The following is a 22960-nucleotide window of genomic DNA, read 5'->3' as shown; positions in this document are numbered from 1 at the left end:
CTACAAGGCTTATTGAAGCCACAAAGCTCTAAACAATGCCCAAATAGGGTCTCTACTCAAAGCCACAAAGAGCTTTCTTGTAAAAAAAAAATGGTAAAAACTGCTATTCAAAAATATAGCAGAACTTGGTATTATTAATCTGAGGAGAAACCTTCCATTAAACTTACTACTGGGAAAAAAGGAAGCATGCTGGTAATAGGCAAATGGTGTTTTAGAAAAAACAAGCAGGTGACAGGAAACCCAATGCAAGTCTGTCTTCAAAAGTGAATTTACCCATGAAGAATTTACAGTATTATTAAAATGGGAGAAATTTTGTCTTAACTTCCATTTGACATATAATCAGTCTGGGCAATTAAAATAATCCAACGTCAGAGAGCCTAATTTGGTATGAGTTTGTAAGCCAGGATGAAATTCTGAAAGGCTACACATAAAATGCTTTATAAAGGTCTTATAAATATCTACATATAAGTTTAAAGTTTTTCATCTATACAAAAATCATGTGCAGTTTTATGTTTGCATTAAAAACAGACATGCCACAGAAAATACAAACACAACGCATTCTCTGGCTGATGGTGTTTGTTTTTATAAAATCCAAGGCAGACAAAATTCTCAAGTTTCAAGGATTGTACCCAGCCAAGACTACAAAAGAAAGAGTGCCCTGCTGTGGTGTTGCAGAAAGACATCAGGAGACACCAAATCAAGGCCTGCCTCTCTCATTAACTTGTTTGGTGATTAGTCCTCTCTCTTGATTTTCTTTTCTGTAAAACATGAAGACTACAGTAGAAAACTTTAACAGATCCATCTAGCTATGTGACCGCTGGCCAGTCACAGGGATTTCCAGGTCTCTTTCTCAGCTGTGTAATGTAGGGTAACAGTAGATGAGCTGGAAGATTCTTCCAGGTGGGCATGTTTGAAGAAATGCCCTACTGAGGCCATCCACATAGGGAGAGAAGGAATTGCTAGCCAGGTTTCAGTAGGTCTCCTTGTTCTCACTCCCACCACCTCACTGGCCTTGGTACAGGACTGGGGCACAGAAAAAACTGGGAAGTTCATTCTACGGAGTCATTTGTCTAGTTGCCTCCATGTGCCTCACCAGGGCTGTTGCCAGCACAATAAATGCCCCCAGGATAGGGTCGCAGAGGAACAAACATGGAGGAAAATATTAATAATAAGCCTTTCATGCTTAGGTCAAGTCCCAGGAGGATTTAAAACACACACACACACACACACACAAGTTAAATTTTAAACTTGTATGCTCCTTCCATGTGCTCGTTCCTCTAAGTCATTCCTTTCCACAGTGGGCAGTACCCACAACTAAGCAAGTCACTGTTCTTCTCTCAGCACTTATTAGTCCACTGTAGTTCCTAACAGGTATCTATATTTAATGAGAACCTACTATATGCCAGATATTTTTCCATATTATCTTGCTAAATAACACAGTGGGCAATTACTATCTCCATGCTACAGATGAGCACCTGGAACTCAGAGAGGTGAAGTAATTTCCCGAAAGCCACACAGCTTCTAAGTAGCACAGTCACAATTTGAACCCAGACTACGTAACTTCAAAGCCTGTCCTCTTTCGGCTCTCTAAAATTTCCTCTTCAGTAGTTAAGGAAATGATCTAGAAGTCATCTAACCAAACTCTCCCATAGTGCAGGGTTCCATCCTAAAATACCCCTGACCTGCTTGCCACCTCTAGTGACAGGGAGCTCAGCACCATGCTAGAAGCCCTTTCCATTATTTGTCTGCTCTCTCTGCTGTTATATTGCTCCCACCAATGCGTGTGAATTCCATTCTCTGACCCCAACTCTGCTTTCAAGAACAAGGCTGATCCTTCCTCTCTGGTGCAAAACTCAGAAAATGAAAATTACCAAAATATCATCCCATGCAAATCTTTTCTTTTCCTGCTTATGTATTTAGCTGTCCTAACCTATGTCTGACCAATGAGTGAAAAGGAAAAGGTAGCTGCTATATAGTTAAAAGAAACCAGAACAAGCCTAGTTCTAGGATCCAAAGACCTCTCTTCTCATTTGGTTTCCAGGACACCTATCTCTGCTGGTTATCCCCTGATTCTAAGTCCATCTGTTAGACTGGGAAGGCTGTTTCTTCCCAGTCACCTTTTTTTCAGGCTCTTAACTGTGCCTTTAAAAGCCGATGTTCTGCCCTTGCACACTTCTCTCACTCTGCACTCTCTCCCACTGTAACTTCAAACCTTCCTTAGTTCATGACTTCCAGATTGAGATCTTTGGCTTGGAATGCTCTTCTGAACCTCAGACCACATGCCTACTTGCTCTCCTGACATATCCATCCAGATGTTCCACGGGCCCTTAAGATTCGACAGGTCTCAAGCTACTCATCATTTTCCCTTTCAACCAGCTACACTTCCAGGGTTTTCCTCGAGACAGGGAGGCCCAGATCACCACATCATCATCACACACATTATTACAACCAGTCAGTTACTAAGTCCCATGAATTCTCCTTCCTTAAAATATCTCAGGTCCACCATGACCACCACCACCTTAGGTTAGGTCTCAGAATTTTGGACTGAACTGACTCATATTTATCCACAAGTCCAGTCCATGTGGGAAGACTTAGCCCACTGCCTGGCACCTACAGTGTTCACTAAACAACTGTTTGAATGGCTCTCTTTTCTTGGGTAAAACAAAAATCTCTGTCTCACAAGGATGTAGAATATGTGCACTGAACCTGGAACCAGGTGAGTATTTATAACATATTTGGTAGGGAAACACAGTGCTTATTCCTCTTCCTGCATTTCCCTGGAGTATAAGACTGACCACCTAGTATAACTCAATACTTGTGGAACTTAAATCAACCAGAGAAAATGTCTCCAGATTACGAATGTTCTTCTGGTAGGAAGAGTACACACAACTTCTGTCCCTAAGGAGCTTATAAGACAAAGCAGGTAGGCACACTAGAAAGAGAATTGGTCTTGGTGTCAAAGACCCCAATCTGAATTCTACTTTCTGGGTGTGCTTTTAAAAATAAAAACTGGTATGCTCTTGAACAACAAAACACCACATAAAAAGCAACTTGCCTGGGACAATTTTTTCTTTCTGCTTATGAACCAGAACTCTGAAGCACTCTGTAGCACATACTATTTAGTTGTAAAAATTTGTGGTTGTTGAACATGAGAAATCACATTAGACTGAACCTTCAATGGTTAACATCCCAGTAGAATCTGCAACAGATGACAGCAGGCAATTTCCAATCTTTGCTCCAATGTATATCAGCAAAACATGTCAAAACCTAAATTAAAAGTTTTCACTCACTTTTTTTAAGAAAATAAATCCTTTGGTTGGCAGTTTCCCACTGATGACACGCAACAATCTTTGCATATGAAATCGGCTAGTCCTCTGCTTCACTGCTAACTTTGTAGAAGTTCCAAAGCATTTCTGGAGCAAATGATCTATTTGGACTAACAATGCCAAGCTGGGACCTGAGCCCTGAATGAGCTAAAATTACCAAAGCAATAAGAACATGGCTTTGGAAGCTATTTCCCCCAAGTGTGGGGTTTCTTCTAGCTAGTTGAAGGAGTGATAAAGAATGTTGACTTTTTCCAGATGAACAAAGTTGAATGAAAACTTAAAATCCTATGGCAGGTTTCTGTTCTGAAAAACAAGCTGCTGCTGCAGAGGTTCCTATCTCCCCTATTTCCCTCTCCTCAAGCACAAAAATGCACCTGTCTTCCCAAAGTTGATGAGTTCAACATGGGCACACCAGTGTAGACTATATGCTGGGCACTAAGGATGCAGGCACAAGGAAGCCAGGCCCCTGTCCTAGAGGAGCTCCCTGTGAGGCAGGAAGAGAGGCACATTCATGACTAATAAAAACAAGACATAAAATGCTACAATCCATAAGCAAGGCAAAAGCAAAGTGAAAAGAGAGTTCTGAGGAGGGAGAGAGTCTCTCTTGGGGGCAGAGGGAGGAATAGGGAATGCCACTGAAGCAAGGTCTCCCAATGTACTCTGTCCACTCCTTTATCACAGGTGGAGGGGGCTGGACCACAAACTTCTGTCACATGTCTACCTTCCCTACCTGAAGGTGAGCTCCTTGTGGGCAGAGGCCCCATATCAGACAATGATTAATCCATCCTGGCTGGCTCAAAGGAGTGCAAGAGAGTGTGTTCATAGAAGAGTAAGAAATACCATAGGTCTCAGGGAAAGGGGAAGAGAGAGTGAGGCTGGAGAAGTAAGGTGGGGCTGGGATAGAGCTGGTCTAAGGAGGGCTATGAATGCCAGGCTAAGAAACTAAAACTTTATTCAGTAGGCAATAGGGAGCTGCAGAAGGTTCTAATGAGAGCAGTCAACTAAGACTGTGTTTTAGAAGATTATTCTAAAAGCAACTGGGAAAATAGATCAGAGACATGGTAATCAATTAGAAGACTGCTTCAATAGTTTAGATAAGAGCTGATGCTGACCTGAATGCAGGCAGTGATGGCGGAGCTGGAAAAGAAAAACTTAAAAGATAAACTGCAAAGCCCACCTTGAATTGGTCCATTCTCTGTGTTCCCCCAGTGCCTGGCTTCTACCTTTATTTAGCACTTACTTTGAGGCCCCCAAATTACACACTCCCTGAGGATGATACCCATTTCTTTTCCATCACTCCCTCCCCCACAGAAATCCTACATAGCAGGACATGAAAAGTCAATGCCTGCCACCCCTGGGTCGTGCTGTCATTTCAATCACAGTACCTGAGATACATAGGTGCACTGGTATATTCACTTAATACGGCACTGGGCCTGGCATACAGAAAACAGTAAGGAGACATCTGACAACAAACAAATTTAGCACACTCAAACAACAGTAACAGAGCACAGGTGCCTAGATAGAGCAACTTAAAATTTTAGGGCTCTAGGCACAGAGAAACCAGTTTGAGCCTCCTGAAAAAAACATAAAATTCAACACTATGAGCCCCAGTAGCAGGCTGGATTGCAGTTAGACGATGGTGAGCTCTCCAAATGAGTAGTTCTCACTTTCACAATCTGCTTGGCAAATAAATGAGAGTAAAGAGAGAACAGAGGTCAAAGGTGAGTCAAACTTTGAGTTATGTGGCCCCTCCAAGAGGGACAGCCTTAGTGAAGATTTATTCAAGCAAATGCCAACTGAAGAGATAGGCGGGTGGGGGACAGTTGTGTGTGCTCTGTAAGAGGGAGGTTGGTAATGGAGAAAGAGCAGAATGGGCTTGAAAACTCAGAAACTAAAATTATACTCTGGCTTGAAAACTTGCCTTGAGCTGTAAGCTTCATGGACAGTTTTTCCATTTCCTTTCACTCCTTCCAAATCATGCTGTGTAGCTGATGGGAACATCGGCTACTTTACAAAGGAGACTGCCAAGTGGGGGCCTGGCACTGGAAGACCTGTGTTCCAATTCCAGCCTTGCCATTTATTAGCTGTGTGGCTGTAGGCAAGTCTCTGAGCTTCGGTGTCCTCATCTATGAAATGGAAATACTAACCACCGCAATACCTACCAAAATGTCACTTAGAGGACTAACAGAGATAATGCGTAGGCATACAGCAAGACTATCAGGAAAGAAGGGGTTTTGTTTTTCCTTGAACTGGGATTGTAATTTGATAAGCAGTGGTATAAACCACCTACTATGGGCAGTAAAACGTAAAGTCCCACAGCAGTCGGCTTTGACATTTCCTGAGTATAAAAAGAAGTATACTTCAAGACAGCTCTGGGCTGGCTTGGGCCAACACTCAGTATAGCAACATACTTCCCACCAAAAGCCAGAAAGCTGTGCTGAAACTACCTTGGAAACCATTCTATTTGTGTCAGAGAGATTAATTAATCAATTAATCACTAATCCACAAACATAAAGCCACCTCTGCTTCCCACTTGAGGGGATTCCTCCTCACACCTGGTGCCACAGCATAGTGGTATTTACATATAGGAGATGCCAGATGAGCTCTTTGAAGTCACTGCAAGCAATTCTCAGAGCCACCAAGGTTAAGTCAAGAAGGGGTTTGAAGATACATAGGAGTTATTCCAGGGTAATGAATTCCCGAACTCACCCTGGCCCTTCGATCAGGTCTCTACCCAGGGCAGTGGGTACCCAGGAGATCAAAATTCAAAATGTGGTTTGGCCAACTTCAAGTTGTTGTCTTTTTTTCCCCTTTCTCCTCTCAAGAAAAAAACTGAAGAGAGGTAAGGGGAAGTGTTTTTCAACTAATTCAAACTGGCACACTTCTTTGAATCTACTCTGCCAGTTTCCAAATTATGCTTGGGTTTTTTTAAATAACCTTACAGATTTATCAACATTCTAACTTGGAGGATGAACAGTCTACAGGTTCAAAATTCATGGTTCTCAAACCAACAGCTACATGTATCTTGCTTCTGAGGACTTGTGTCGATTTCAAAATCAGAGCTGGCGGGAGCTGCCATCTGCCTAAGTGGCCTCTCTGCAGTGCCTGAAGAGTCAAGCACAGTGTGTATGTATGTTTGATGAATGAATGAGTAGATGAATGAAACAACCTCCAAGAGAGGAAAACAGCCATTACACACTAAGAAACTTATCACTGACTCTCTTTAACACATCACTTCTACTCTCCCAGGACCCTTCCAGATCTAGGAGTACAATACAATCATCAAGAAGCATGCATGCATTTTCTTCTAGCAAAAGGGAAGCTAAGGTTACAACCTAGTTATAACTTCCTCAAGCCTATCGTCTTGGGAAATAAATTCCTAATCCTTTCCCTCAGGTAATTAAAGGCAAGTAAGCAAACAAAATAAAACCTAATCAGCTATGAATGGTTCCCTTTTCTAAAATCTGCTTCCCCTTCCTCAGTTTCTTTGGCCCTAGGTGTCTGGCAGTGGGTGGGCCTACACTCCTGAGTGCTGGGGCTTATCAGGCAGGTGGTATGGACAGAGCCTGTCAAAAAGGGTCCCAGTGCTGCTGGTCAGTTTCCAGTTCTTCCACTCTTCAACTTCTGCAAACCTGTTTTTCAGAGGCAACATGAGTCGTGAGACTGAGCTAACTTGCCATGAGACCCTGGGCAAGTCTCTATGGGTTGAGAGAATGTTGGATTCATCTTTTAGGCTAAATGTGAGGAAGCAAAGGAACTTGAAAAAAATAGAGAAGGTCTCAAAATTACAAAACATCTTCATTCAGTTCCTAACCCTTCGTGTTCTTTCTGGTAGAAGGCAGGGTGACTATTTGCCCACTTTAAGGTGCATTCTCCTTACCAGCTGCAGCTAAAAAGGCTGCTCCCCAAAACAGAGATGATACTTCCCCCTTCCTTGCTTGTCTAGACTCAAACTTCCTGGAACTAGCTGGGAAACAGGGCCAGCTGTCTTCTCTTTACAAAGGAAAAGGTGTCTCAGCATGGCAGGAAGAACTGGAGCATAGGATAAAGGGCTGGTTTCTTTCCCTATCACCAACTGAACCTCAGTACTCTCATCTACGAAATGGAGATGAGACTAGCTGCCTTAGCCCATCTCTCAGGGCCCTGGCAGAGCAGGGATGAGAGGTCCAGTGTTATTCTGACCCAGAAACTCTCTCCTGGCCCTCAACTCTTTCATTCAGGGAGCCTTCTGGGAGATTCAGAAAGGGGTGTGGAGGCTGAGGGATGCCTTAGGGCCTCTACCTCCTTACCTCTGCCACCTGGCCAGGGAGGGGCAGGAAAGTGTGGTGTGGCGCCCAGTGCACTAAGGTTCATGGCCTCCTCATCCTGTCCAATGTTGGCCCGGATGGGACAAGGATGTCATAGCTTCCCTCTGTGAGGAGGGACTCCCACCTAGAAGATCTGACAATATCCTTCTTGCTCCTCACTCCAAGGAGGTACCAACGGCCTTTAAAGGGAGAGAGACAGACAGCTTGAGAAACTTAAGAAGACAGAAAAGAACAGAGGGAAGGAACTGGGAGAGAGGTAAAGAGAAGGTGAGAGAAAAATGACGGTACAAACAGGTAGGGAGAAAAATGTAAAGTGAAGGAACGAAGGAAACACAAAGAATCAGAAAGAGGAGGACGGACACAGATGAAGAGATGAAGACGGACTGACAGCGCGGGAGCTTCGGGGAAGCGGGGAAGACAAAGGGGACCATCCGGTCTTTTTAACTGGCCTGGCCTCTTAGAGACACCCCGTTCCCAAATGAAATGCCCAGAGGGCGGGAGAAGGAGGCAGGAAGGAGCAAGCAGTGGCTCCCCCCGGTCCCCTCCGCCCCGGCCCCCGGCCCCTCCCGGGGTCCCAGCCCCCGCCCGGGTCCCACCGTCCCTCCCCGCCCGCTTGCTCACCTGCCAGCGCCAGGATCTGGGCCTTGTGGAGCAACAGCGCGCCCCAGTCGCGGGGGGCGCGCGGGGGGCTCTCGGGCCCGGCGCCCAGTTCCTCCGGGCCCCGGTACACGGCGTACACCTTCTGGTTGTCAAAATCCAGCCGCGAGCGGGGGCTGAAGTCGCGCACGCACGACACGGGCAGCGCGTAGCAGACGTTGTCCTCCAGGAACCGCACAAAGGCGTACATGGTGGGCGCCGGGGGCGGGCCCCGGTCGCGCAGCTCAGCCCGCGGGGCGGGCGCGGAGGTGGGGATCCGGCGGGGGGCGCGAGTCTCGCTGCGGTGCTGGGGGGGGCGGGGGCGGCTCCCCAGGACCCAGGCTCCCCCCACTGTTATTGTTCCTGAAAGCACCGTTCTGCCAATCGGCTGCTCTCGCCTGGGCGCGGAAAAGGGAGGGAGGGGGGGAAAGGAGGACGAGGGGCGGATGAGGGGGGTTTGGAAGCGCACTGCCACTTGCAAAGTCAGACCCGAGCAATCACAGCCGGAGCGCGATTCGAATGGGGAGGGAAAAGGGTTCAGAGATTCAGTTGCAATAAAAATAATAACAAGAGCATTGCAGGAAAAAAATGCATTGATTAAAAGGTGCGCTGCGTGCAGGATTATATTGCTTCAACAATCGCGCTGCCAAATTGCATTGCCACAAAACTGCATTGCCAAGTAGAGAAGTGTATGAGTGAGTGAATGCGGGATAGGGGTGGGGGCAATCTTGTTTGAATCTCAAAGTGTAAACTTGGAAGCCAGCAGAAGTTTGGAGTGTTTTAAATTTAGCCACCCTCCCCGCGCCCCCCGCCCCGCACCCTCCCCCCGCCTTTCCCAGCCCTTAGTTTGGCCCCGCCTTTTCTTTGCTTTCTTTCTTTTTGTTTGTTTGTTTGTTTTGTTCTGCAAAACTGCCGGCTCCCGCTGTGGGAAGGGTCAGTCAGACAGAAAATTTCCCCTAGAGCTGCCAGACCAGTTCTGACCAGAACTGGGGCTTATCTGGGATTTCCAGTTGTGCCAGCTGGCTGGGGAGGTGGAAGGTTTGTCAAGAGCTGCTCTCATCTGAGGGAGCGGTGGCGCCCCTCTCCTCTATAGTCTTTTTCCATTGAGATACCCTCTCCACAGCACGCCCACCACTGAGCAGGGACAACTTGGAATCGCCGAGGGAGTTGAGGAGCGCTCTGGGTAACACAGGCCCAAGGCTAGGGATTTCTGGAGCACTTTGAGGAGTACAGGAATAGTACTCCATGGAATAGCGGTCTTTCCTCTGTCTCTTGCCAAAGAGAGCCTGGAGGGGCTTGGGTCCCCTCCAAGACAAGCCGTGAGGACCAGCCAAAGGGGGCTGATTGGGCTCTGTACTCATAGGAACCCTATCCCACATCAGAGGAGGTCAGTACCTTCACAGGGATGCCTCGTATCAAATATGGCTAGTTATATTTCTGTTGCCTAGCCAGACCTGGCACTTGACAGGGAGTTAATGAATTTTGGGTAAAGAAGAATAAATAAAAACCCACATTCACCCATCCATCCATCCATCCATCCATCCATCCATCCATCTGTTCATTCATTCCTTTATTAAAGCAACCAATATTCACTGAGTTTACACCACCTGCCAGATTCTGGGCCAGGTGCTGGTGGTAGAAGTGAAAAGATAAACACCTGGATTCTTGGGCCTTGCAAAGTCAGTGGACCAGAACTTGAATCTCAGTTTTGGGTTCCTGTGCCAAAATTAGGTAACTGTATGAATAACATACCTTTCCCATCCTCACAACTTTTACAATCTAGTCTAGGAGTATTAAAGAAGTATAAGCAAGTAATGACAGTATAATGAGAAAAGTATTGTCATAGAGGAATGCTTAATGGAGGTGTTGGACTCAATTAAATGTTATATTTTTAAAAATTCATTTTAATAAACTTTAGCTGTAAGAAAAAAACAAAATAAGTGCACCAAAATGTTAATAGTGATTTTTTTAGCTTCTTAGTAGTGGTAGATGATTTTGTTTTTCCTTGTATTCATTGTGTGTGTGTGTGTGTAACTATTTTCCACAATGTTTTATTACTTTATAATCAGAAAACCTTAAACATTATAAAATCAAAGCACTGTGCTCATATTTCACATCAGCTCCACTGACAATGAGGCAGATATTTATTTCACTGTGATACAGAGAGTGTGTTATATAAGTGAATCCCATCAACATATAGCTCTCGTATCCAAATGTGTAAGTCAGTACAAATTTTTTTAAACCAACCCACTGGTTATGTGGTACCAGCCAAAAATGACCACCACTTGTCCTGATGCAGCTGTTGGTCTTATCTTGCCCCACAAGCTTGTGGAAAAAAGAGGAGCCACTCTGAGTTGTTCCAGCACATTTACTGTCATGACTATGATTTCTTTGGACTGATCCTCAGTGAGTTTTTATTTTAAGAATACATTCCTATGGTGGTCAAGGGGAAGTAATGTGCAGCAAGACTTCTGATAATTCACAAGATGGATCATGCAGAGTTGGCCGTATTTAACAAAAGTCCTTGAAGCTCCAGACTATGTTCTCAAAATGATTTCAAGTAGCCCATGGCCAACCTCCTCTCTGCATCTAAATGGGGGTGACCGCAAAACATTACCAATCTCATCTCTTACTACCTTCCCAGACACAGTACACTCCAGACACCTAAACTATTTGACATTTCCCAAGACAGCATGTTTTAGCAGGTCCCAAGCTTTTGTGCTTTTTCTGCCTTCATCCTGGGAGGTCCTTCCTTCCTCAACTTACCCTGAAAATCAGCTCAAATGTCATTGCCTTTGTGAAGCCTTCCCCAACCACCCACACTTTTCAAGGATAGCCCATCTCTTTCTACTACAATATTTTGTCCCAGCACTTTTTATCTTCCCTCACTAGAATAAGAGCTCTTTGAGGGGAGGCAAAGGCTGAGTAACTTTAGCATCCCAGGTACCTAGCACAGGGCTGGGGAGTAAATGTTTATAAAACGAATGTATTAAAGAAGGACATAAAGAGAGCATGAATAACAAACCTCTTGCACATTTTTTCTTGAAAGCCTGTTCCTCTCTCTCTCTCTCTCTTTTTTTTTTTTTGAGACGGAGTTTCGCTCTTGTTGCCCAGGCTGGAGTGCAATGGCCTGGTCTCGGCTCACTGCCACTTCTGCTTCCCGGGTTCAAGCGATTCTCCTGCCTCAGCCTCCCGAGTAGCTGGGATTACAGGCACCCACCACCACGCCTGGCTAATTTTTGTATTTTTAGTAGAGACGAGGTTTCACCATGTCGGTCAGGCTGGTCTCAAATTCCTGACCTCAGGCAATCCACCCTCCTCGGCCTCCCAATGTGCTGGGATTACAGATGTGAGCCACCGCGCCTGGCCTTTATTATTATTAATATTGTTATTATTATTATACTGTAAGCTCTGGTATACATGTGCAAAACATGCAGGTTTGTTACATAGGTATACACATGCCATGATGGTTTGCTGCACCCATCAACCCATCAACTACATTAGGTATTTCTCCTAATGCTATCCCTCCCCTAGTCCCCCAGCCCCCCACCCCCCTACAGGCCTCGGTGTGTGATGTTCCCCTCCCCATATCTATGTGTTCTCACTGTTCACCTCCCACTTATGAGTGAGAATAGGACACAAACAAATGGAAAAACATTCCATGCTCATGGATAGGAAGAATCAATATTGTGAAAATGTTCATATTGCCCAAAGTAATTTATAGATTCAATGCTATCCCCATCAAGCTACCATTAACTTTCTTCACAGAATTAGAAAAAACTGCTTTAAATTTCATATGGAACCAAAAAAGAGCCCATATAGCCAACACAATCCTAAGCAAAAAGAACAAAACTGAGGCATCATGCTACCTGACTTCAAACCATACTAGAAGGCTACAGTAGCCAAAACAGCATAGTACTGGTACCAAAACAGATATATAGACCAATGGAACAGAACAGAGGCCTCAGAAATAATGCCACACATCTACAACCATCTGATGTTTGACAAACCTGACAAAAACAAGCATTGGGGAAAGGTATCCCTGTTTAATAAATGGTGTTAGGAAAACTAGCTAGCCACATGCAGAAAACTAAAACTGGACCCCCTCCTTACACCTTATACAAAAATTAACTCAAGATGGATTGAACACTTAAACGTAAGACCTAAAACTGTAAAAACTCTAGAAGAAAACCTAGGTAATACCATTCAGGACATAGGCATGGGCAAAGACTTCATGACTAAAACACCAAAAGCAATGGCAACAAAAGCCAAAATTGACAAATGGAATCTAATTAAACTAAAGAGCTTCTGCATAGCCTGTTCCCCTTTTTAAGAGTTGAAACTGAATCCCAACTCTGCCTTTCCCATTCCCAGTGATCGAAGGGCAGAAGAACATTGATTCTACCACTTGTAAGACAGACACATTCATTAACATATTAAATATCACTGCACCCTGGGGTTCAAATTCCCTATCCATGTCATTGTAAATCATTCTTATAAGGAGGCAGTTCCATTTTCTGATAACCCAGAAAGAGTAAAAGAACAGACAATGGACCCGGATGCTGACAGAGTAAACACAGATCGAAATGCATGTTTCATAGATCCACAGAATAGATTCTGGAGTAGTCATGACTGGCACGGGATGCTTAAAGGGATACCCTTGGACGGCACCAGAAAGACGTCAGTTTCTGCTTCCCGTGTGACTCACACATTCAGTCTATGGATACAGCTTAATGGAAAACCTACTATGTGCCATAGGGCGCCTCTTCCACCCTACTGAAAACTGAGCAACAGTACTTTGACCTGGAGACCATAGCCCTGGGCTTTAAACATACCAGATATTCAAGATATTGGTGATTCATTGACTGGTGAGCAAAGATAGTTTAAATACAGATTTCAGACTTAAAGAGGCAACTGCAAACTTCAAGTTTAACCAAATCATTGTTGAATCCCCTCTTCAATATTTCTGCCAAATGGGCATCTAGAACACCTTTTATACAGTGCTAATGCCAGGAAGCTTACTAGCTCCCCTTAACTTTTATACATTACCAAGTGTTAGAAAGGTCTTTTTTATTTGCACTGAGGTAGAATCTTTAACCTTGTAGCAGCCTTACTAGGTTCACCAAGACTCTCAGGCCTGCCCTTCAGACATGGTAAAACTTGGAATCCTGTCTCCCAGCTCTTTGTTTGTCTTCTGCCCAAACATCTTCATTTCCTTCACCTGTCTCTCCTCATATGACCTGGTTTCAGTGATGATAATTGTAATACCTATTTTTTCTCTAAAGCTGATAAATCATGCATGCCAGGTGCTGTGTATACATGATCTCAATTATTTCACACCAAATTCTTAAAGTGGGTGTTATTAAACCCATGATACAGTTGAGAACACGGAGAACTATGGCAAAGCAGTTTGGCTCTGGGGAGCCCTGGAAGGCTTGTGGTTGTATTTGAATTTTAGACAGTTTGCTCTAGAAACCTTGTGGGGAAGGATTGGAGGGGACGCAAGTCTGGGGAGACAGAGGCCTGCGAAGAGGCTGACTGTCCTGTCTCACCCCTCCCCCGACTCTCTTTTTCTGTGGGCCAAATGTGCTTTGCCTCTCGTCCAAGTCATTTTAATGGAGCAGAAAATGTACACATCTGGGGCAGCTTTGCAACTGCGTCTCCACTGCACTCTCCTGTTGAGTTTTGCAGAGCCTTGGGTTAATGTCAGGCTCCTTCGTTTTAGCCAGCTGAAGCATGTTCAGTGGAAGCAGTGGGACTTATGTTTCATATTACTACATGGAATTCTCAATGTACTTTGCAAAACTATTTTTAAGGAGACCTGGGTTTTGTAAATTTTTAAAGCAATTGGAGCGTGTCTTTTCAACCTCTCTGCTAATGATTAACCACATTTTTTCATGATTTTGCCTTTTTTCCCTGTGATGTTCGATTTGACTTTTCAAGTCTCTGCTTTTTACATTTTTAAAAGACTTTTTAAACAGTAGTTTTAGGTTCATAGTAAAATTAAGAGGCAAGTACAGAAATTGCCTTCATACCTCCTATCACCCACACAGGTATAGCCTCCTTAATACCAACATCCCCCACCAGAGTGGTACATTTGTTGCACTGATGAACCTACATTGACACATCATCATCACCCGAAGTCCACAGTTTACATTTGAGTTCACTCTTGGTGTACATTCTGTGACTTAGGACAAAAATATAATGACATGTATCCACCATTATGGTATCATACAGACTAACTTCACTGTCCTAAAAAACCTATTTAGCCTACCTCAGCAGCCCCAACCCTTGCAACCACTGATCTTTTTACTGTCTCCATAGTTTTGCCTTTTCCAGAATGTCATATAGTTGGAATCATACACTATGTAGCCTTCTCAGATTGGCTTCTTTTACTTAATAATATGCATTTAAGATTTTTCCATGTTGTCTTTGGCCTTTTACATTTTTTAAATTTTCCTATTTTGCCCAGAAGAGTAATTTGCTGTGCTGCAAGCTGAGGGCCACTGTCTTCTCAGGCTGATTCAAGGAAGGAATGTTGATACATGGCCAGGAGGAGCTGGAGCTACTGGGAGGCCCGTAGTGGGCATTAGCCTGAGCTGTGTTGTCATACCGTAAAGCAGGGGCATCAACCCAACTCATTCATATGCACTCCTGCTCATGAAGTCTGATTGAGTCTGCTTGTGGGATTTTGGGCAGGGGAAGAGAATAGCAATGGAGAGGGGGAAGGAAGGAAAGGGAGGAGTTGCATGTTGAGTACAGGCTTAAAGGCCAATGAACATCACCTGGATAAGTTATCCAGGTGAGACTTAGAGGGAATGTAAACTTGTCATGTAGATGACAGATTGGAGGGCCAAAGAAATGTGGGCTTAGGAATCACACCAGTGGTTAAAACCTGACTTTGTTACATCTTTGCTGTAACTTTAGGGAAGACAGTTCAGCTCCATGAGCCTCAGCTTTCTCACCTGTGAAGGTGTTGTGAGACGTGGGCCAGGAATTTTCCACCCTTTCTGTGTATAAGGATCACCTTGGGAATTAAAAAATATTCCATTCCCAGGTTCTATCCCCTGAGACCCTGATTCAATTGGTTTGGGATGGGGCCTAGGCATTGATTATTTTTGTTGTTTTTTAATTCCCAGAGTCTTCTAACATGAGACAAAGTTGAGCACCTCTGAGTTAGAAGATCTTAAGGTAAGATGCCACGCACACAGGAAATTCTCAACAAGTCATAAATATTATTATTTTCAGGAAAAATATACAGGGCTCCTAAATGTCTATCTAACCTTGGGCAAGTCACTTAGCATCTCTGAGTTATGATTTCTTTATCTGAAAAATGACATGCCAATGTAAAAAGAAAACAGTATATTTAGTCTTAGGCTCTGGGTCCAAATCCTGGTCTGATAAAGGTTTATTCTTATGGTGTGGCCTTGGGTATGTTTCCTAATCTCTTCAAGCATCATTTTCTTCATAAGAATATTAATTCAACTTCACAGAGATGTTCTGAGGATTAAATGAGATAATCTATGTAAAATGCTTGGCACAGTGCCTGACACTGTGGTGAGTTCTCAGTAAATGATTGTTGCTGTTACTGTTATAATCATAATAATTATTATAGTTATAATTATAAGAACACATATCCCCATTCTGACACAGAGTGGGGGTGTCCAATACATTTTTACTGAATCAAATTGAATATAACAAACTGAACAATACTGATGATAATCCAACAAGCATCCTAGAATGATTCCCGCCGAATGCTATCCCCTTCAATAAAACTCTATGGTCATGGGTCACAGTCACTAAAGAAGCTCTCTAATTTCAAATGTTCAAGAGCCTCTGAGGCCACAGGGCTTGCCCAAACCTGCAGCAAATACTTCTGAAATACTGTATTTGGGGCCATTCATTCTTTCAAACTGACTTTGTTGAGTATTTTTTTAAGAGAAGAAATAAAAACTTCTATGCATTATATAAAATGTAAAGTGTAGAAGCGTTTACAGTAATCCGAAGCCTTGTGGATGTGCACATTGGCTTGAAGTTCCGTTCAGGCAAACTGCAGTCAAATTCAATTATTCAGATCTCAGCTATCTTATGAGCTCACGTGGGTCACAAATGGAAATCACTGGTCAAACAAATGATCTGAATCCCAGCATTTTACTAGTAGTATAGTATATACTCTGCATAAGCAACAAAAAGCAAATGGATTCCCAGTGGTTGAAGATGAAAATAAATTTATTAATATAAAAAATTGTCACAAAGAACCAGCATTTGAATTCGTTTTGAAAAAGAAACGAAAAGATTGACCTACCTTGGAAAAATGCAACTCACTTCTTGAAATTATGAATTTCAATTAGGGGCCAACTAGTTTGAGAAGTTGCCTCTGGTTCCCTTTATTAAACTAACTCATTCTGTAATTTTTCAGGTGAAATGTCACTTCCTCAGGAAAGTCCTCCCTGACTCACTCCTTCCATCCCCCTCCATAGACTAGCTCCAGTCCTTCTTACACACTTCCATGGCTTCTTATAGTTTTCTTCATGGAGTGTATCTTAGTATGTAATTATATGTTTATTCTATTATGGTCTATCTCTGCCTATAGATCAAAGCTCCATTAGAGAAGTGACCATATCTGTTTTCTTCACTGTTGCATCCTTGTGCCTAACCTGGCACATGAGAAACCCTAAACAAGCACTTGTTGAATGAGTGCATGTCTGAAAGGCAGACCCTAAAGAACCCCCCCACACCCAGAGATGAGAGGCAACAGGTGTACCAAGGGCCATATTCTGTCCCTCTAAGTCTCATTTTCCTCTCTGTGTTTCTGTGCTTCCACCATGTCTGGCTCCTATCTGACTGGAACATCAAAAAAACCCTATTTCCCATTTTCCCTTAGCAACCACTGGATAGGTTAACATTTTCAAAATGTTTTTCCAAATACGAGGAGAGAACAAAATGAAAATAAATAGAAAAATGATGTACACAGAAGAAAAATAGTCAAGTTGACAGTCACACATGGTGGTCATACACTAATCCTAATAATAACATAATAGTAGCAGGAACCTCATTGACACAGTCTCTGGGCCTTCCAGGAAACAAGATGGTGATTCTGCCTCATTCCACAAGGCTAGAGTTCTTTCTTATCCTGTTGTTGTTGGCTGGAAGTCATTGACTCTCTAACCCCCTACTTAATTAAGGAGAACCCTGCCTCATTCTAGTCTTCTGATGATTCCAACATCATTTTTGAGACAATAGGGCAACCTTCCTTCAGAAACCACATTAGTTCTCTGGTTATCATCTCTGCTCATCCCAAGCACCTGGTGGTTCAAAATGCCTGCCCTTCACAAGTCCTCATAGGGCCAGAGTGTACCCCTAGACTTAAAAAAAAAAAAAAAGACAACTCTAGGTTACCATTCTGAGTCAAAGGCATAAAGGAGAACATTCATTCAGAAGGTTGTAATCTCAGAAGTATACAGCAAACTGTGAACTCTGATTTTCTTAAGAATATCTCTTAACCACACCATAAAGTCAATACAAAATGAGAGGACAGAAATGAAAACAGAACTAATGATTATTGATTTCCATGATAGGAACTGTACTAACTGCTTTACATATTTAGTTCTTTTAATCTTTTCAAAATATCCCATAAAGTCAGTATTATTATTATCTCCACTTTTCTGATGAGGAAACTAAGACTTAGAGAGGTCATAGAACTTGTTTACACTTACATGGAAAAGACTTCAGCCTGGGTTTCTTTGATTCAAAACTTAGGTTGTGATGGCTGTTTTGATATAGGCCTTACCTCAGAGTTTCCTGAAGCAACAAGGAGCTGAAATGACTATGGGATTTAATCCCTGTTCCCTTTTTCCTAGAGGCTGAATCCCTACCTAGAAACTTGAGAATTAGACCCTATGGGAAAGTCCGGTATCTACCATTCCAATCATTCATGTCTTAAGTAACTAATAATTTTGTAAATACTGAAGATTTGACTACATTATCTGTGGTTTCTTAAATCATGGCTTCCTTACGCCAGAGTCTGAATTTTTTAAGCTCTTTGAGGTTACCAACTGTTCAAGCAGATTACTACTGTCATATATCCTTTGCTGATGGCCAAGGCATTAGAACCTGTTGGTAATCACCTCTTACTGCCGGGGAAGAGTGGAGGATTATCTGAGCCAAAAAAGGAGACGATTGGATAGCTCCAGTCAGAGATATCTCTGTGAAAAATGTCAGCCTCCCCCAATACCCCGCAAAAGTGTTTTCTTACCCTATTATTGATTAGAGGAATAAGAATAAGAATAGAGATAATAGTAGCAAACCTTTAAGGAATGCTTGCCTTGTGCTAGGCTTTATGTACATTTTTCATTTAATCCTCAAAGTAGTCCTGGACAGTAGGCACTATTATTATTAGCCTCATTTTAAAGGTGAGGAAACAAGGCATAGGGATGTTGGGTAATTTTCCCAAGGTCACACAGGAGTAAATGGTAGACATAGGATTAAAACCCAGGCCATTTGACTCTAGAGCCCCAGCCATGGACTTCTGCCCCAATTCTGGCTCCCACTGAGTCTGACTCTCTAGACTGATTGACAGGATTTGTGCTCTTCTGGTCAGGATGGGGAGATGATGAAACATTCATCCTCAAAGGGTCATATACAAGTTCTCCAGGGATGTCCAGATGACCCCTATTGGTCCAGGTGAGATCCTGGCAGGCACTATCATCCAAATGTCCCAACAAGCACCCTGGAGTTCATTTATATTTTCATTCTATGTTGTGGTGGGTGGGAATGTACTGGATCCAATCCACAGGGTAAAGATGGCTTTCTTTAATTTACTAACACAAATTTCTTTATTTAGTAGCACAAAGGAATACTTATTGATGCCAACCAATATAAAAAAACCTTTCCCTCCAAGTTTTTATATTATAATGGAAAACTGACTCATATATACAACATACTATACATTTTCTTTTGATAGTTCTTTTCATAGATTCTTTTAATGCTGGCGGGGGATGTATTGGGGTGCAGAATATTAAAACCCCACCTCCCCATCTTTATTATCAGGCACACCTCTATTATCAAGGAAAAGAAATGGCAAGAATAGAGGAAAAAGAGATAATCAGTTAAGGGCGAGGCATTTTTTTTTTGCTAACACGAGGATGGATAAGAGAAAGATGCACACAGGTGCATGGGATTCTGGATGGTGGCCAAGGGAAGGTTTATCTCAACTGGTAGGTCTAGTAGGTAACTGGAAAAGACCCTAACTCCCACCCTGATAACATATTTGGCCACATTGCTGGGCCATCAAATGGTCTCCAATCACTAAACTCTCTTGCTGGCTCTGGGACCCATTCTGGAGAGGTAGCATGTCACGAGAGGTATATGGCAACATGAAAAGTGAAAAGTGAAAAGTGCACAGGCTTTTAACTCAGTTTTGGGCTAATTACTGCTTTATCACCAAGGTATTGTAAGACCTTAGGAAAATCTATGACTCTCAGTTTCAAGTTTTTCAACTGTCAAAGAGATCCTTGTAAGGTTTTCATGTCTAACTGAGACAATGCATGTAAAGTGCCTGGCAGGCACAGTGCCTCTCACACAGTGGGTTCCAAAAACTATGAGTTGCCTTTTTCATTCTTACCTTCTGAGATAATTTCTATTACTCTTTCCTTTCAGGAGATCACAGGGTAATGACAATGATGGGTTCCTGGAGCCAGTTCATTTTGGGTGAAGGATTTTCCTCCTCCCTGAAGTCTGGGCAGTATTACTGTAGATATGCCACCCACCATCTCTCTTCCTGGCAAACAAAGGCAGTCTGCCTTGTTTAAGAAAGCTGGAATCTTACTAAGGTCTGTACTTTTATAAATTGTAGGACTTAAGTTGAGTTTGGGGTTTTATTGTCTGCTTTTAAAATCATGATCAGATATTATATATTTAAAACATGGCTTCAGAATTGTGAAACACAGTGTTCTCAATCATAAAAAAGGATGAACTATGTTATGCCTTTCTGTTTCCATTTCTGGGTTCTCTTTTTGTCTCCTTGCATGAATTTTTCTGTGATGCCCTGCCTTATGTCCTAATTCTTCTGGGATACTAACTGTGAAAATGTAGGCAAGATTCTTAACTCCTCTAAGACTGTCTTATTTGTTCATTCATTTATTTACTATTGAACTATTTGGTGAGCGCTTATAATGTGCCAGAATCTCTGATTAATGCTTGGAATACAGTAGAGAATCAGACAGACAGTTTCCCCCATTTGTAAAATGGGAAAATGAAATGCATATTTTAGGATTTTCAAATGGAACAAGTGAAATTTTATATATATGAGAGGAAGAGACAAAGAAGAGGACTAAAATCTATTGAACCCCTTACTTGATCCCCAGTAATGCTAGGTGCTTGACATGCAATTCTGATAATAAACTTGGGAAGTGATTGTTGTTATTCCTATTTTATAGATGTAGCAACTGAGGTTCAGAGAGGGAGAGTGAAGGTCCAAGTCACACACTGGATTCAAACCTGGTATGAAGTCCATATGGTTCTCACTCTGCTATGTTGCCTCCAGTGGTCTTGGAACACTGCTTGTCATCCACTGGGTGTGTTAATTCCCCACCACCAACTCCACATAGAAACTGGGAGGTTGTACTATTCTTGCTGCATGGATATATATATATATATATATATTTTTTTTTTTTTTTTTTTTTTTTTTTTGAGGCGGCGTCTCTCTCTGTCACCCAGGCTGGAGTGCAGTGGCCCAATCTTGGCTCACTGCAAGCTCCACCTCCTGGGTTCATGCCATTCTCCCGCTTCAGCCTCCCGAGTAACTGGGACTACAGGCGCCCACCACCACGCCTGGCTAATTTTTTTGTATTTTTAGTAGAGACGGGGTTTCACCATGTTAGCCAGGATGGTCTTAATCTCCTGACCTTGTGATCTGCCCACCTTGGCCTCCCAAAGTGCTGGGATTACAGGCATGAGCCACACTGTGGATATATTTGATAGCACTAAATGTGGTCTGGTTAGAGTAAGGGGTACTTGAATGGAAAATCCAAATCCTGTTCCCTGATTCTTTAGGGACAAGATGTAAAGAAGACTTATGAAAGGAAAGGGAGAGAGACATATATGTTAAGCTCACTGACTCCAAGTCATAGGAAGAACTTTAAGGTCCTCTGGCAGCTAGACTCACCAGCTCAGGAGACAGCTGGGACAGGGACTCTTGGCGAGAGGAACATTGTCTTTCCCAAGCCAACCCATCTCTGCTGCAGTGACATTAAAAGATAAAATGTTCACAACTCTCTACCCCTCTGACTCTTACCACTTCCTAGGTGGAGGCAGACCTGAACTGCATAAACAACGAGGTATATTTTTCCGCTTAAGATGTTCAGTGCCTATCCAAGGAAGAAAGAGTCTGTCAGAAAACGTTCACTTAGGGCCTGCACATTTTCAAGAAGCTGAAAGCAGAGTAGGAAGTGAAATCACTATGCTTACATTTGGCAAGAGGACTGCAAAACTGCCCCCAAGCTAAACAATTTGGACCTGTGCACCCTTTTCTCTTCCATCTCTTTGTTTGGACAAGTCACAGCAAGAGCACATAACAGATTTACCAGCACTATTCATGTGTTTTTAACTATACGAGCAAAGCCTTCTCTTTGGTATCAAGAAAAGGAAGGGTCGGTCATGCCAGAGAGTGCCTGTTGCCACTGAGAAAACTTGTGAGGGTTACCAGAATGAAAAGACAGACACAAATGAAGAAAGGCAGAGTTTTGCATGCAAAAAAGGGGAAAAAAATCTTTTCCTTGGCATAGAAAAATTTCATCCTGAAGGTTCTTTTTTCCCTTTTTTTGGCAATGTGATAAACACCTTAAAATAGAGTTATGAAACAGAAACAGATTCTATAGAATGAGGAAACCAAGACTAGTGACCTCAGAGAACTTATATATCAAACCTGTCATTCTAGAGATGATAAAACTGAGGCCAGAAGGATGATGATTTCCTCAAAGTCAAAGAGTTTGTCATTGACTGTTATGGTTTGAATGTGCCCCTCAAAGTTCATGGGTTGGAAACTTAATCTCGAGTACAACAGTGTAGAGAGGTGAGACATTTAAGAGGTGATTAGATCATAAGGGTTCTGCCCTCATGAATGAATTAATATCATTATCTCAGGAGTGAGCTCATTAATGCAAGAGTGAGTTTGTTATAAAAACGAGTTTGAGCTGGGTGCAGTGGCACAAGCCTGTAGTCCCAGCTACTTGGAAGTCTGAGACAGAGGATTGAGCCCAGGTTCAAGACCAGCCTGGGCAACATTACAAGACCTTATATCTGGAAAAAAAAAAAAAAGTGATTTTGTCTCTCTCTCTCATCTGTCTTGCCATGTGATGCCTTCTACCATGCTATGAAACAGCAAGAAAGCCCTCACCAGATGTAACCCCTTAACTTCCCGGCCTCCAGAACCATGAGCCAAATAAGCTTATGTTGTTTATAAATTACTTAGTCTGTGGTATTTTATTATAGCAGCACAAAACTGATTAAGACATGACCAAATCAATAACGAAGCTCAGCTTCTAGTGGGCCTTATCGCTGTCCTCCATTGCTCGGCATTCCCTTGATTACAATGAAAAGCCTTCAGTAAAAGGTAATCTCATTCATCCTCGGGCATTAGCTTACCTAGTCTTAAGTAAACATATGCCAGCATTTTCCAGGTTTAACATTAGA

General features: G+C 42.8%; 2 protein-coding genes and 1 long non-coding RNA gene across 6 annotated transcripts in view; 1 reads left to right on the top strand and 2 right to left on the bottom strand.

Moving 5' to 3' along the window:
* BEND5 (BEN domain containing 5) overlaps positions 1-8663 on the bottom strand; it is a 49467-nt gene extending 40804 nt beyond the window's left edge. Inside the window, exon 1 of one of the 2 annotated variants that reach the window (XM_002810847.5) lies at positions 8255-8663. In XM_002810847.5, coding sequence (XP_002810893.1) covers positions 8255-8480 — 226 coding nt within the window. In that variant the 5' untranslated portion in view covers positions 8481-8663. The remainder of the gene's footprint in view (positions 1-8254) is intronic. The other variant, XM_024235304.2, reaches the window with a different exon arrangement.
* The window catches only part of AGBL4 (AGBL carboxypeptidase 4), a 1546465-nt gene that overhangs the window by 245110 nt on the left and 1278395 nt on the right, over positions 1-22960 (bottom strand). The gene's annotated exons all lie outside the window — the stretch shown is intronic.
* On the top strand, positions 8193-20895 carry LOC129050948 (uncharacterized). The gene is made up of 3 exons (XR_008514885.2): positions 8193-8481; positions 15409-15460; positions 19928-20895. It is a non-coding gene; the product is annotated as an uncharacterized LOC129050948 (long non-coding RNA).

The sequence above is a fragment of the Pongo abelii genome, chromosome 1 (assembly GCF_028885655.2).
Source record: "Pongo abelii isolate AG06213 chromosome 1, NHGRI_mPonAbe1-v2.0_pri, whole genome shotgun sequence".
NCBI lineage: Eukaryota > Metazoa > Chordata > Mammalia > Primates > Hominidae > Pongo > Pongo abelii.
This window is presented reverse-complemented; position numbering and strand designations above follow the sequence as displayed.